Genomic DNA, 12,755 nt, shown 5'->3' with positions numbered 1-12,755 from the left:
ACACTCTTATCTGCCATGTACAATCGACACCCCCCCCCCCCCCCCCCTCGCTGCTCTCTCTAACACTGAGAGAAGGGAAGGAGAAAGCGGGGAGAGCTTTCAAAAACAGGAGCAGGGCTTTGATGGATTGATGTCAGATTTGGCAGCACCAGCAGCTAGGTGAAGGCCTTGCGCACACACTGCATACGTAATATGGTAATACATTTATAATGAAGGAAGCAAATGAACTATAACACAAACAGCGTAAAAGTGCCAAAGTACAATTTAAAGGGACTCATATGAACTGCTGAGTAACTCTTCTGGGCGGTAAAGTAACAGCACGGCACAATGTATTCTGTTATAACTGCCAATTAAGTGTCGAATGAGAGACTCATTTTATCTTAGTTTGGCGATATCGACACACAAGCATTAGGGGATATTTGAATATATACACAACTATTATATCAATTGAATAAGGCGTCTTTGTACAGTATATCTATATACATTTTTTATGCAGTTTTTAAATATTTTTTCAACTTTTTTTCATACTTTTTTCAACATGTACTATAATAATATGGATGGAGTATATTAATCTATGAACCTATGGACCTACAACCACGGAGCTATATTGTTTTTTTATTTTTATAATTACTAAGAAGACCCCCATTATCATCTATTTACAGTGACTTGAATATCTGTTCCATAAATCTACAGCATACCATCGTTTCATAGTGGTCCGGACCAATCATGTGTTTCCAAATTATATACATTGCCGCTATATTAATTCTTTATATATATATATATATATATATATATATATATCAGTTGGGGCCTATTTATAGGAATATTAGAGATATTTTACGCTAGTATTCATCTCTACTGTTTTACTTACCGTAATATGAATTTCCCTCTCTTTGAATTCAAATTCTTTGTGGTTAATACATTGTATAATTATATATATTTTTTATTTGAGTGATTCGTATATAGTGCCTGCCACCGCCGTTTTTTTATATTCTTTGAATATACACAACAGAGGGTGGGCCGCAGGCAGAAAAAACGTATTATTATATCTGGGAGCGTGAGCCGCTAATATAACTTATTATCGATTTCACAATTTTAAACCCTAAAAAATCAGAAATTGTTCCAGAGATAGAAAAACTAATATTCTAGACTATCTGGAAGAGTAATACAAATATAGCACTGATGGGGGTCGATGCCAGGAGTAATGAGGGGGGCCTCCGCTGTCTGTCTGCCAGCTCCTTATGCTGTTAACACTTTCAGTTCAAGCTTGGAGGGAGAGATGACTATTTCAGGGCAGGTTGTGTTTTGCGATATGGAGTGAGAGAGGGTTAGAGGGAGGGAGGGAGAGACATTTGGCTGTAGAGGGGTGAGACACGTGGTGATGGGGCATGATGGATGGGATGGAGCAGGGGTTGTGTAATCCTCAGGCAGAAGAGACAGGAGATAGCGAGGATGTGCTGGTAGAGCAGCTTATCGCCTTACAGAAGCAGTAGGTGAAGGCTGCGCACACACATGCAATGCCACACAAAGAAGAAGACTGTAAACATTCTAAGGAGCCCCCCCCCCCCCCCCGTATACTTCAGTAGAATATGTAATATAGCAGCGGGAGGACACCACATCCTGTGTATTAGCAATGCACCAACTCAGTGCAGAACAGGAGCTACAAGCCAAGAACAATTACTCATGACGGGGTAGACAGAAAGCCACAGAAGCCCTACAGTGTCCCCTGAGGCCAACCATCATATGCGCTGAAGGTCCAGAGAGCACAAAGAAGAGGTTAAAACACAAACCAGTGACAGGGAAAAGCCTCTGTAGTCCCATAGAAGATAGATTTAGAAACACCCAGGAAATAATATGTTTACTATAATAGAGGAGCATTACAGACTGGACAATGACCAGAGATTCTGCACCATGGACAGTGACCAGAAGTTCTGCACTATAGACAGTGACCAGAGGTTCTGCACTATAGACAGTGACCAGAGGTTCTGCACTAAAGACAGTGACCAGAGGTTCTGCACCATGGACAGTGACCAAAGGTTCTGCACCATGGACAATGACCAGAGGTTCTGCACCATGGACAGTGACCAGAGGTTCTGCACCATGGACAATGACCAGAGGTTCTGCACCATGGACAATGACCAGAGGTTCTGCACCATGGACAATGACCAGAGGTTCTGCACCATGGACAATGACCAGAGGTTATGCACCATGGACAATGACCAGAGGTTCTGCACTATAGACAGTGACCAGAGGTTCTGCACTATAGACAGTGACCAGAGGTTCTGCACTATAGACAGTGACCAGAGGTTCTGCACTATAGACAGTGACCAGAGGTTCTGCACTATAGACAGTGACCAGAGGTTCTGCACCATGGACAATGACCAGAGGTTCTGCACTATAGACAGTGACAAGAGGTTCTGCACCATGGACAGTGACCAGAGGTTCTGCACCATGGACAATGACCAGAGGTTATGCACCATGGACAATGACCAGAGGTTATGCACCATGGACAATGACCAGAGGTTCTGCACTATAGACAGTGACCAGAGGTTCTGCACTATAGACAGTGACCAGAGGTTCTGCACCATGGACAATGACCAGAGGTTCTGCACTATAGACAGTGACAAGAGGTTCTGCACCATGGACAGTGACCAGAGGTTCTGCACCATGGACAATGACCAGAGGTTCTGCACCATGGACAGTGACCAGAGGTTCTGCACCATGGACAATGACCAGAGGTTCTGCACCATGGACAATGACCAGAGGTTATGCACCATGGCCAAAGACCAGAGGTTCTGCACTATAGACAGTGACCAGAGGTTCTGCACTATAGACAGTGACCAGAGGTTCTGCACCATGGACAATGACCAGAGGTTCTGCACTATAGACAGTGACCAGAGGTTCTGCACTATAGACAGTGACCAGAGGTTCTGCACCATGGACAATAACCAGAGTTTCTGCACCATGGACAATGACCAGAGGTTCTGCACTATGGATAGTGGCCAGAGGTTCTGCACCATGGACAATGACCAGAGGTTCTGCACTATGGACAATGACCAGAGGTTATGCACCATGGACAATGACCAGAGGTTCTGAACTATGGACAATGACCAGATGTTCTGCACCATGGACAATGAACAGAGGTTTTGCACCATGGACAATGACCAGAAGTTCTGCACCATGGACAATGACCAGAGGTTCTGCACTATAGACAGTGACCAGAGGTTCTGCACCATGCACAATGACCAGAGGTTCTAAACAATGGACAATGACTAAAGGTTCTGCATCATGCACAATGACCAGAGGATCTGCACCATGGACAATGACTAGAGGTTCTGCATCATGGACAATGAGCAGAGGTTTAGCACCATGGACAATGACCAGAGGTTCTGCACCATGGACAGTGACCAGAGGTTCTGCACCATGGACAATGACCAGATGTTTAGCACCATGGACAGTGACCAGAGGTTCTACACCATGGACAGTGACTAGAGGTTATGTGTTGTGGACAGTGACCAAGGATTCTTCACTATAGATACTGACCATAGGTTACGCACTATATGGACAGTGACCAGAGCTTCAGCACCATGAACAGTGACCAGAGGTTCTACACTATAGACCAGGCATCCTCAAACTGCGGCCCTCCAGCTGTTGTAGAACTACAACTCCCACAATGCCCTGCTGTAGGCTGATACGTGTAGGCTGTTCGGGCATTCTGGGAGTAGTAGTTTTGCAACAGCTGGAGGGCCGCAGTTTAAGGATGCCTGCTATAGACAGTGACAAGAGGTTCTGCACCATGGACTGGAGTCTGTGACTAAAGGTTCAGTACCATGGACTGTGACCAGAGATTCAGCACCACGGACAGTGACCAGGGATTCAGCACCACGGACAGTGACCAGAGGTTCTACACCACGGACAGTGACCAGAGGTTCTACACCATGGACAGTGACTAGAAGTTCTGCGTTGTGGACAGTGACCAGAGGTTCTACACCATGGACAGTAACCAGAGCTTCAGCACCATGGACAGTGACCAGAGGTTCTACACTATAGACAGTGACAAGAGGTTCAGCACCATGGACTGGAGTCTGCGACCAGAGGTTCAGCACCACGTACAGTGACCAGAGGTTCAGCACCACGTACAGTGACCAGAGGTTCAGCACCACGGGCAGTGACCAGAGGTTCAGCACCACGGGCAGTGACCAGAGGTTCAGGGCAGTGACCAGAGGTTCTACACCATGGACAGTGAACAGGTTTTCTTCACTATAGACAATGACCAGAGGTTCAGCATTCTTTCCCCATCATAACTGCGATTTTGCTGCGTTTTTCTATTTATTTTTTAATCCCGGTTGTTACCTGAGCCTCGGCAGCACTATGGACAGCGACTGGCGGAAGGATACAACTATCTATGCACATTGTATTCCTCCGCCAATAAGAGGCGCTTACTGCTGTAGACGGGGCTGAAGGCGGAGAGATCTGTCAGGTGCCAGCCCTGTGGGCGGAGCCCGGGACGGCGGACGCAGCGGAGTGTTTATAGAGCGCGGCAGCGGGCGCTGTGCACAGTCCCCGTCAGGAGGAGACAGCGGAGGTTGTGGATTGTCAGTGTATCCCTCCGCCCCTCTATGACCGTCCAGTCTCCCGTTGGTGGTAGTAGTACCTGTGATAGTGCGTCTTCCTGCTGCCTCTTGTTCACACAGTGCAGCCCGGACTTTTCTCGTTGGCTCTCATTGCTTGGAATGGAGAAGTATCTGCCCCAACTCTTGGCTGAGAAAGACGCGCTGGACCCTGCTTTTACTCACGCGCTCAGGATGGTGACTGAAGGTGAGGAGACCACCCGTGCATGGACCGCAGAGGGGCAGCCCCAGGAAGGGGCAGCTGAAGTGGGGTCAGTGTCGGGAGGGTGGGGTGGTCTGAAGGTTCATCATGTCTGCAGGAGGGTCTCTATGGTCGGGTGTCAGGGGTCTCTTGCATCCCCTGGGGTCTACCCAGATGTGTAACCTTGTGGCTGGGGGCGAGTGTGGTGTCCAGGGGCATTTCTCTGGAGAATGCCCCCCATGGTAGAATATGGGGGTCATATATTCTCATGGTTAACCCCTTCCCTTTGCTTTTCTGGCTCCCTCCCCCTCCCAGTTATGTTTTGTCCTTTTGCTTTCCTGCCCCCCCCCCTCCAGTTCTAGTCTTCACCCCTTGCCTGTGCTTTCCTGCCCCCCTCCAGTTCTAGTATTTACCCCTTGCCTGTGCTCTCCTGCCCCCCTCCAGTTCTAGTCTTCACCCCCTTGCCTGTGCTTTCCTGCCCCCTCCAGTTCTAGTCTTCACCCCTTTCCTGTGCTTTCCTGCCCCCCCCCTCCAGTTCTAGTCTTCACCCCCCTTTCCTGTGCTTTCCTGCCCCCCTCCAGTTCTAGTTTTTACCCCTTTCCTGTGCTTTCCTGCCCCCTCCAGTTCTAGTCTTCACCCTCTTGCCTGTGCTTTCCTGCCCCCCTCCAGTTCTAGTATTTACCCCTTGCCTGTGCTTTCCTGCCCCCCTCCAGTTCTAGTATTTACCCCTTGCCTGTGCTCTCCTGCCCCCTCCAGTTCTAGTCTTCACCCCCTTGCCTGTGCTTTCCTGCCCCCTCCAGTTCTAGTCTTTACCCCCCTTTCCTGTGCTTTCCTGCCCCCCTCCAGTTCTAGTATTTACCCCTTGCCTGTGCTTTCCTGCCCCCCTCCAGTTCTAGTATTTACCCCTTGCCTGTGCTTTCCTGCCCCCCTCCAGTTCTAGTATTTACCCCTTGCCTGTGCTTTCCTGCCCCCTCCAGTTCTAGTATTACCCCTTGCCTGTGCTTTCCTGCCCCCCTCCAGTTCTAGTCTTCACCCCTTGCCTGTGCTTTCCTGCCCCCCTCCAGTTCTAGTCTTCACCCCTTGCCTGTGCTTTCCTGCCCCCCTCCAGTTCTAGTCTTCACCCCTTGCCTGTGCTTTCCTGCCCCCTCCAGTTCTAGTATTTACCCCTTGCCTGTGCTTTCCTGCCCCCCTCCAGTTCTAGTCTTCACCCCTTGCCTGTGCTTTCCTGCCCCCCTCCAGTTCTAGTCTTCACCCCTTGTCTTTGCTTTCCTGCCCCCCTCCAGTTCTAGTCTTTACCCCTTGCCTGTGCTTTCCTGCCCCCCTCCAGTTCTTGTCTTCACCCCCCTTTCCTGTGCTTTCCTGCCCCCCTCCAGTTCTAGTATTTACCCCTTGCCTGTGCTTTCCTGCCCCCCTCCAGTTCTAGTATTTACCCCTTGCCTGTGCTTTCCTGCCCCCCTCCAGTTCTAGTCTTCACCCCTTGTCTTTGCTTTCCTGCCCCCCTCCAGTTCTAGTCTTCACCCCTTTCCTGCCCCCCTCCAGTTCTAGTCTTTACCTTCTTCCTATTGCTTTCTTTACCCCCCCCCCCACAGTTATATTCATTATTGCATACAGTTTCAATTAAACCTCATGCTGCATATTTTGGACCCCCCCCCCCTTCCCATGTGACTCCTCCTGGTCCTATTCCTACACCAGGTGGGGTCTGGGAGGCTTGCATGTCTAGGTGAGATCATGACATCATGGCAATCTGCTGCTGGTAGTAGTCCTGTCCTCCCTGCTGTATCCCGTCCTCTCTGGATTGGGGGGGGGGGGGTTGGAGGTCTCGGGGCTTCCTCTCTTAGACCCTGTTAATAGGGGTTTCTTGTTGGGCTGTTGTGTTCTTCAGGCTGCGGTTTGTCTCCTTAGTCTGCGCTGTGCGGCAGAGGTGGGTGATTTATCAGCAATGCCCTCTGCTCCCCTCATAGCGCTCTGCCCGCTGCCCCCTCGTCTTACCGCTGTGACCTCTTCTGGGCTGTTTCCCCTAATAGTAACATTCCCTCAGTGATTCCTGTCTCTGGTGTGGGCGCATAGGATGCAGCAGAGCCGACATTGTCATGTCTCTGGTTATTCTACAGTTCTTGGGCAGACCACATTCACTGCACAATGATCAGACTCGGCCCTGCTATGTCCAGATCAATGACCCTTTAATTGTAGTCTTAATGAGTATCTAGGCCGCTCCTGGTACATGGGTGCTTCTCCAAGGTGCAGGAGGAAGTTTCTTCTGATACTGTAATGCCATGTATCTAATAAAACCGCTCTATTATGTCAAAATGCATGGTGTCTTCTCGCCATACATGCATGGTGTCTCCTCGCCATACATGCATGGTGTCTTCTCGCCATACATGCATGGTGTCTCCTCGCCATACATGGTGTCTCCTCGCCATACATGCACGGTGTCTCCTCGCCATACATGCATGGTGTCTTCTCGCCATACATGCATGGTGTCTTCTCGCCATACATGCATGGTGTCTTCTCGCCATACATGCATGGTGTCTTCTCGCCATATATGGTGTCTCCTCGCCATACATGCATGGTGTCTCCTCGCCATACATGCACGGTGTCTCCTCGCCATACATGCACGGTGTCTCCTCGCCATACATGCATGGTGTCTTCTCGCCATACATGCATGGTGTCTTCTCGCCATACATGCATGGTGTCTTCTCGCCATACATGCATGGTGTCTTCTCGCCATACATGCATGGTGTCTCCTCGCCATACATGCATGGTGTCTCCTCGCCATACATGCATGGTGTCTTCTCGCCATACATGCATGGTGTCTTCTCGCCATACATGCATGGTGTCTTATAGCGAGTCGGTTATCTTATGTTTTTAATTTTTATTTTTTTATTTTTTGGAGCAACTTTAAGCTCCACTTGTTTCTTTAGATCCACATACGTCAGATGTTTCAGGGCCGAGTTTGCCATTTGGTAACAAAACAAGCCTTCTACATTTATCAGAGGCAGTGGAGCTGAGTTTGTCATTAGTTAATGCACAAGCCTTCTACATTCATCAGTGGTAGGAAAACTGAGTTTGTCATCTGGTAGAACACAAACCTGCTACATTCATCAGAGGTAGTGGAGCTGAGTTTGTCATCTGATAGAACACAAATCTGCTACATTCATCAGAGGTAGTGGAGCTGAGTTTGTCATCTGGTAGAACACAAATCTGCTACATTCATCAGAGGTAGTGGAGCTGAGTTTGTCATATGATAGAACACAAACCTGCTACATTCATCAGAGGTAGTGGTGCTGAGTTTGTCATCTGGTAGAACACATATCTGTATATTCATCAGAGGTAGTGGCGCTGAGTTTGTCTTCTGGTAGAACACAAACCTGCTACAGTCATCAGAGGTAGTGGGGCTGAGTTTGTCTTCTGGTAGAACACAAACCTGCTACAGTCATCAGAGGTAGTGGAGCTGAGTTTGTCTTCTGGTAGAACACAAACCTGCTACAGTCATCAGAGGCAGTGGAGCTGAGTTTGTCTTCTGGTAGAACACCTACCTGCTACATTCATCAGAGGTAGTGGAGCTGAGTTTGTCTTCTGGTAGAACACATATCTGTATATTCATCAGAGGTAGTGGCGCTGAGTTTGTCTTCTGGTAGAACACAAACCTGCTACATTCATCAGAGGCAGTGGAGCTGAGTTTGTCTTCTGGTAGAACACCTACCTGCTACAGTCATCAGAGGTAGTGGAGCTGAGTTTGTCTTCTGGTAGAACACATATCTGTATATTCATCAGAGGTAGTGGAGCTGAGTTTGTCTTCTGGTAGAACACAAATCTGCTACATTCATCAGAGGTAGTGGAGCTGAGTTTGTCGTCTGGTACTGCACAGCTCAAACATCTCTTATAAACTGGCCACAGAGAGCAGCTCCAATGAGTCCAATGACAAACTCGGCGCTGCTACATCTATGCAGTGGTTGTTATCCTTGTCTTCCGCCCCACAGTACCATTATCCATCCAGCAGCATTTTGCCGTTTTACTATTCTCTATCCCCTCCGGCGCGTTTTATGGCGAAGCCGTTAGTTCGCGGTATTTGTCGACGCTTTACAGTACCACAGATGGAGGGATTTTAACTATGCAAATGAAGCGCCACTTGCCAGTCGAGAGCAGCCCCTCCATATATTGTTTCTGCGTTCTTGGCACGTCCCGAACCGCGTACGAGATGCGCGATGCAGGCGTCCAAATCTGCCGCGTTGTATTTTCCTTCTGTCTGCCTGGTGTCTCCCCTGACGTTCCCATCAAGACCAGTTTATCACACGTTGGAAAGGCTAAATTGGAATCTGTTGCATAATTCACACGGCGGCGCTCTCCTCCCTGCGCGGGGAATCGGGGGTTTGCAGATTCTATCGCGCGCCTTCCTCCACCACACATTATCTCATCCTTCTAATTCATGGTCTGTTTAGCTTCACTTCGAGGGGGTTTCCATAAGACAAGCCATACAAGTCTGATATTATCTACGAGACCCCTCCCATAGCGCAGGCCAAGGTGGCCACCTGCTTAAAGGGGTCGTGTCGCCTCTGCAAATAGCATTTAGCATGTAGAGAAAGTTACTACAAGGCGCTTACTAATGTATGGTGATTCTCCATATTGTTTCCTTTGCTGGCTGGATTCATTTTTTCCATCACATTATATGGTTACGACCACCCTGCAATCCGGCAGCTGGTGGTCGTGCTTACACACTGTAGTAGAAAGCTCCAGCCTCTCTGGTGGCCGGGACCGTGGGAGCTCAATCAGGCTTGTGCTTTTTTCCTACTGTCTGCAAGCACGACCGCCGCTGCTGGATTGCAGGGCTTTTCTATACGTTTTGCGTAGATTTTGGTGCATGTTATGCTCCGAAAAACACGTGAGTACCCCTCATTGCTTTCACGTGGAGGGACCCCAACTTAGAGTCCATTCACACGTCCATAGTGTATTGCGGATCCGCAATACACCCGGCCGGCACCCCCATAGAACTGCCTCTTCTTGGCAACATGTTCTACTTTTTTCGGGAGCCGCGGACCGGAAGATCGGGGCCGCGCTCCGGAAGTGCGGACAGCACACTATGTGCTGTCTTCATCACTTCCGGCCCCATAGAGAATGAATGGGTCCGGATTTGTTCCGTAACATTGCAGAACGGATCCGCACCCATTTACGGACGTGTGAATGGACCTTAATGTAAGTTCAACTGGGCCAACTCCAGGTCTAGACTGGGAATCTCTGCTCAATCAGTTGCGGACTGTGAGTGGTGGATCTTCCGTATCAATGGGGTCAGAGACCCCCACGCTGACAGGTAGGGGCCCCCACTTATCAGACTTTCATGAAACCTCGTAGTAGTTATGCCCACCAGAAATTAACTCATTGCATGGACTTGACCAACGAGAAGCCAAGAACAGTGAAGCGAAGCAATCTACTGTCTTACGTATGCAGCTCCCATGCACACCTGTGCGTCGTCATGGTTCCAGACTACAATCGTACCCTTTGTAGTCTGGTTCTGCAGAAAGAGACCCATAAGAACCGTGTACAGTACCGTGCGTAAAACTAATTCTGTTCACGGATCTTACATGTTCCTCCATATAAACAAGCCCCGCAAGACGCCCTCCCAGTCCTTGCCCTCCCAGTCCTTGCCCTCCCAGTCCTTGCCCTCCCAGTCCTTGCCCTCCCAGTCCTTGCCCTCCCAGTCCTTGCCCTCCCAGCCCTCGCCCTCCCAGCCCTCGCCCTCCCAGCCCTCGCCCTCCCAGCCCTCGCCCTCCCAGCCCTCGCCCTCCCAGCCCTCGCCCTCCCAGCCCTCGCCCTCCCTGCCCTCGCCACTGCTCTGCCAGATTCTGCCCTCCCCCGAGATCTCATGTGTAGAAAGATAAAACCTGCTTCTAGCCGGCCAGTGAACCACACAATCCGTCCGGAGCGGCCGGTTCAGGCACTTTGCGATGTGGCTGGTTTAAGTAATGTGAGTGCAGTGAGACTACGTCACAGATGTAGCAGAGCTGAGTCTGCCATTTAACTGTTTCTCTTCTACACAAAGGCAACTCGTTAGTCGGTTTACCTGCGGCTTTCTGGGGTGAGAGAACAATTTGGTATCAGTTGGCTGACAAACTCGACTCTGCTACCTTACTAGAATGTCCCCATCTCATTGATGCAATGCATTATGGTCTCAGTTCGGTGACGAGCAGATTAGGGCCAATATATGGTATAAGACGAGTCAGATAGAAGAGCTGCAAACTATTTCTCGGTAGATCTGTGCCACAGAGGGAAAGCTGTAGAACTGTGTAATACATCATTCCTCCTGTGGAGGCGCTGCAGGGAAATTCAACACTTCTTGACATATGATGAGCACGGATTGATGGTATTTTATCAGGGAACCTCCACGATGGGCTCACAGGAACCCTTCTAATAAAGTGGACTTTTCACAGTAGAAACCCATTAAAGAGTTAAAGTTTTTTTTTTTCCAGAGATTTTAATACTAAAACCTATCATCAGAATCTGATCAGCGGGAGTACGACATAGTGTGGCTGTGGCCCTTCAGCTGTTACAAAACTACAACTCCCAGCATGCCTGGACAGCCTACAGCTATTAAGGCATGCTGGGAGTTGTAGTTTTGCAACAGCTGGAGGGCCAGAGGTTGAGCATCCCTGCTTTAAAGTGAATCTCCTCCTTTTATACCAGTGATCTCCAGTGTAAACCATACATTGATAAAAGTCTGCAGTCACCACTAGGGGGAGCTGAGGCTCAATAGTAATTCAGTATGCAGGAAGCGCCAAAGCTCCCTCTAGTGGTGGCTGCAGGTAGGCAGAATTTTACTTAACTTTTTTTTTATTCTATGCAGTGGATCAAAAAATGATGCCGTAACTGCATTAAAGGTATATTAAGAAATAATTAAGTGCAGCATTTTTAACCCCTGCAGTCCATCTAAAAAGAATGTCTTTTATCTGTAAATGGAGAGAGCATGCTCATTATTTGTGAATGGAGAGCAGCACATGCACAGCTACCACTCCATTCACAGCAGCTGGACCCCTGTTCACAAGATAGGTGCTGGTCCCACCTCGAGGACTGGCTCCTGTCAGACGCATCCAGTGGATATGCCATAATTGTCCAGGTGGGAACACCCCTTTAAGTCACACCCGTTTATCTAAATCCCCCCTTTTCTACTTTGTCTAGTAAGGTGTGAAAAGCATGTCCGGGTCCATTCAGACGTCCAGTAGGTGTTTTGTGGTCCGCAATTTGCAGATCTGCAAAACCCGGGCATCGGCGTTCCGCACATCACTGGCACTATAAAAGAAAATGCCTTTTCTTGTCCAGAGTTGCGGATAAGAATAGGACATTTTCTATTTTTTTTTTCGGGAACGGAAGTGTGCTTTCCGCATTCGTTCCAACTCCATTGAAAATGAATGGGTTCGCAAAATTGCGAAATGGATCCGGACCCAACTTGCTGACGTGTGAATGGACCCTAAAGCAGATAAGATATGTGGCACAAGGCACGTACCAAAGGTTTTGGTGCAAATTGACCCAGAATTCTGCTGCATTTAGTTAAATGGGTTGTCTCATCTGAGCCATTGGTGGCAAATCGCAAGAATATGCAACCAGTGTCGGATAGGTGCAGGTCCCACCTCTGGGACCCACACTTATCTCCAGAATAGGACCACGAAACCGAAAGGAGAGCAGCAGCCCAAGCGCGGCCACCCTCCTGTCATTTCTGTGGGACTGCCGAAAATAGCCGAGTGCTGGCTCTGCTATCTCCAGAGTTCCCATAGAAGTGACCGCCCTTGCACGGTGTGCTTTCCGTTCATTTCTATGGGACTGCAGAAAATGGATTCATTCAGGTTGTCTAGGCAAGAGACCTACCGCTGTCCCACCTGTGTCTCCAGCCGTCATTGTCAAACTTCTAAGAGGTGACACGATGGTCAACATCACCAGAGCTACACTTTATAGCGGTT

The 12,755-nt window shown here is 49.1% G+C and overlaps 1 protein-coding gene across 4 annotated transcripts in view; it reads left to right on the top strand.

Moving 5' to 3' along the window:
- The first annotated feature begins 4,551 nt into the window (after window positions 1–4,551).
- The window catches only part of KHDRBS3 (KH RNA binding domain containing, signal transduction associated 3), a 103,128-nt gene continuing 94,924 nt past the window's right edge, over window positions 4,552–12,755 (top strand). For all 4 annotated transcript variants that reach the window (XM_044294581.1, XM_044294582.1, XM_044294579.1 and 1 more), the window contains exon 1: window positions 4,552–4,818. In XM_044294581.1, coding sequence (XP_044150516.1) covers window positions 4,620–4,818 — 199 coding nt within the window. In that variant the 5' untranslated portion in view covers window positions 4,552–4,619. The remainder of the gene's footprint in view (window positions 4,819–12,755) is intronic.

This window comes from Bufo gargarizans, chromosome 5 (genome assembly GCF_014858855.1).
Source record: "Bufo gargarizans isolate SCDJY-AF-19 chromosome 5, ASM1485885v1, whole genome shotgun sequence".
NCBI classification, from domain to species: domain Eukaryota; kingdom Metazoa; phylum Chordata; class Amphibia; order Anura; family Bufonidae; genus Bufo; species Bufo gargarizans.
The sequence above is the reverse complement of the archived record's forward strand: the minus strand, read 5'-3'. Positions and strand labels throughout refer to the sequence as shown.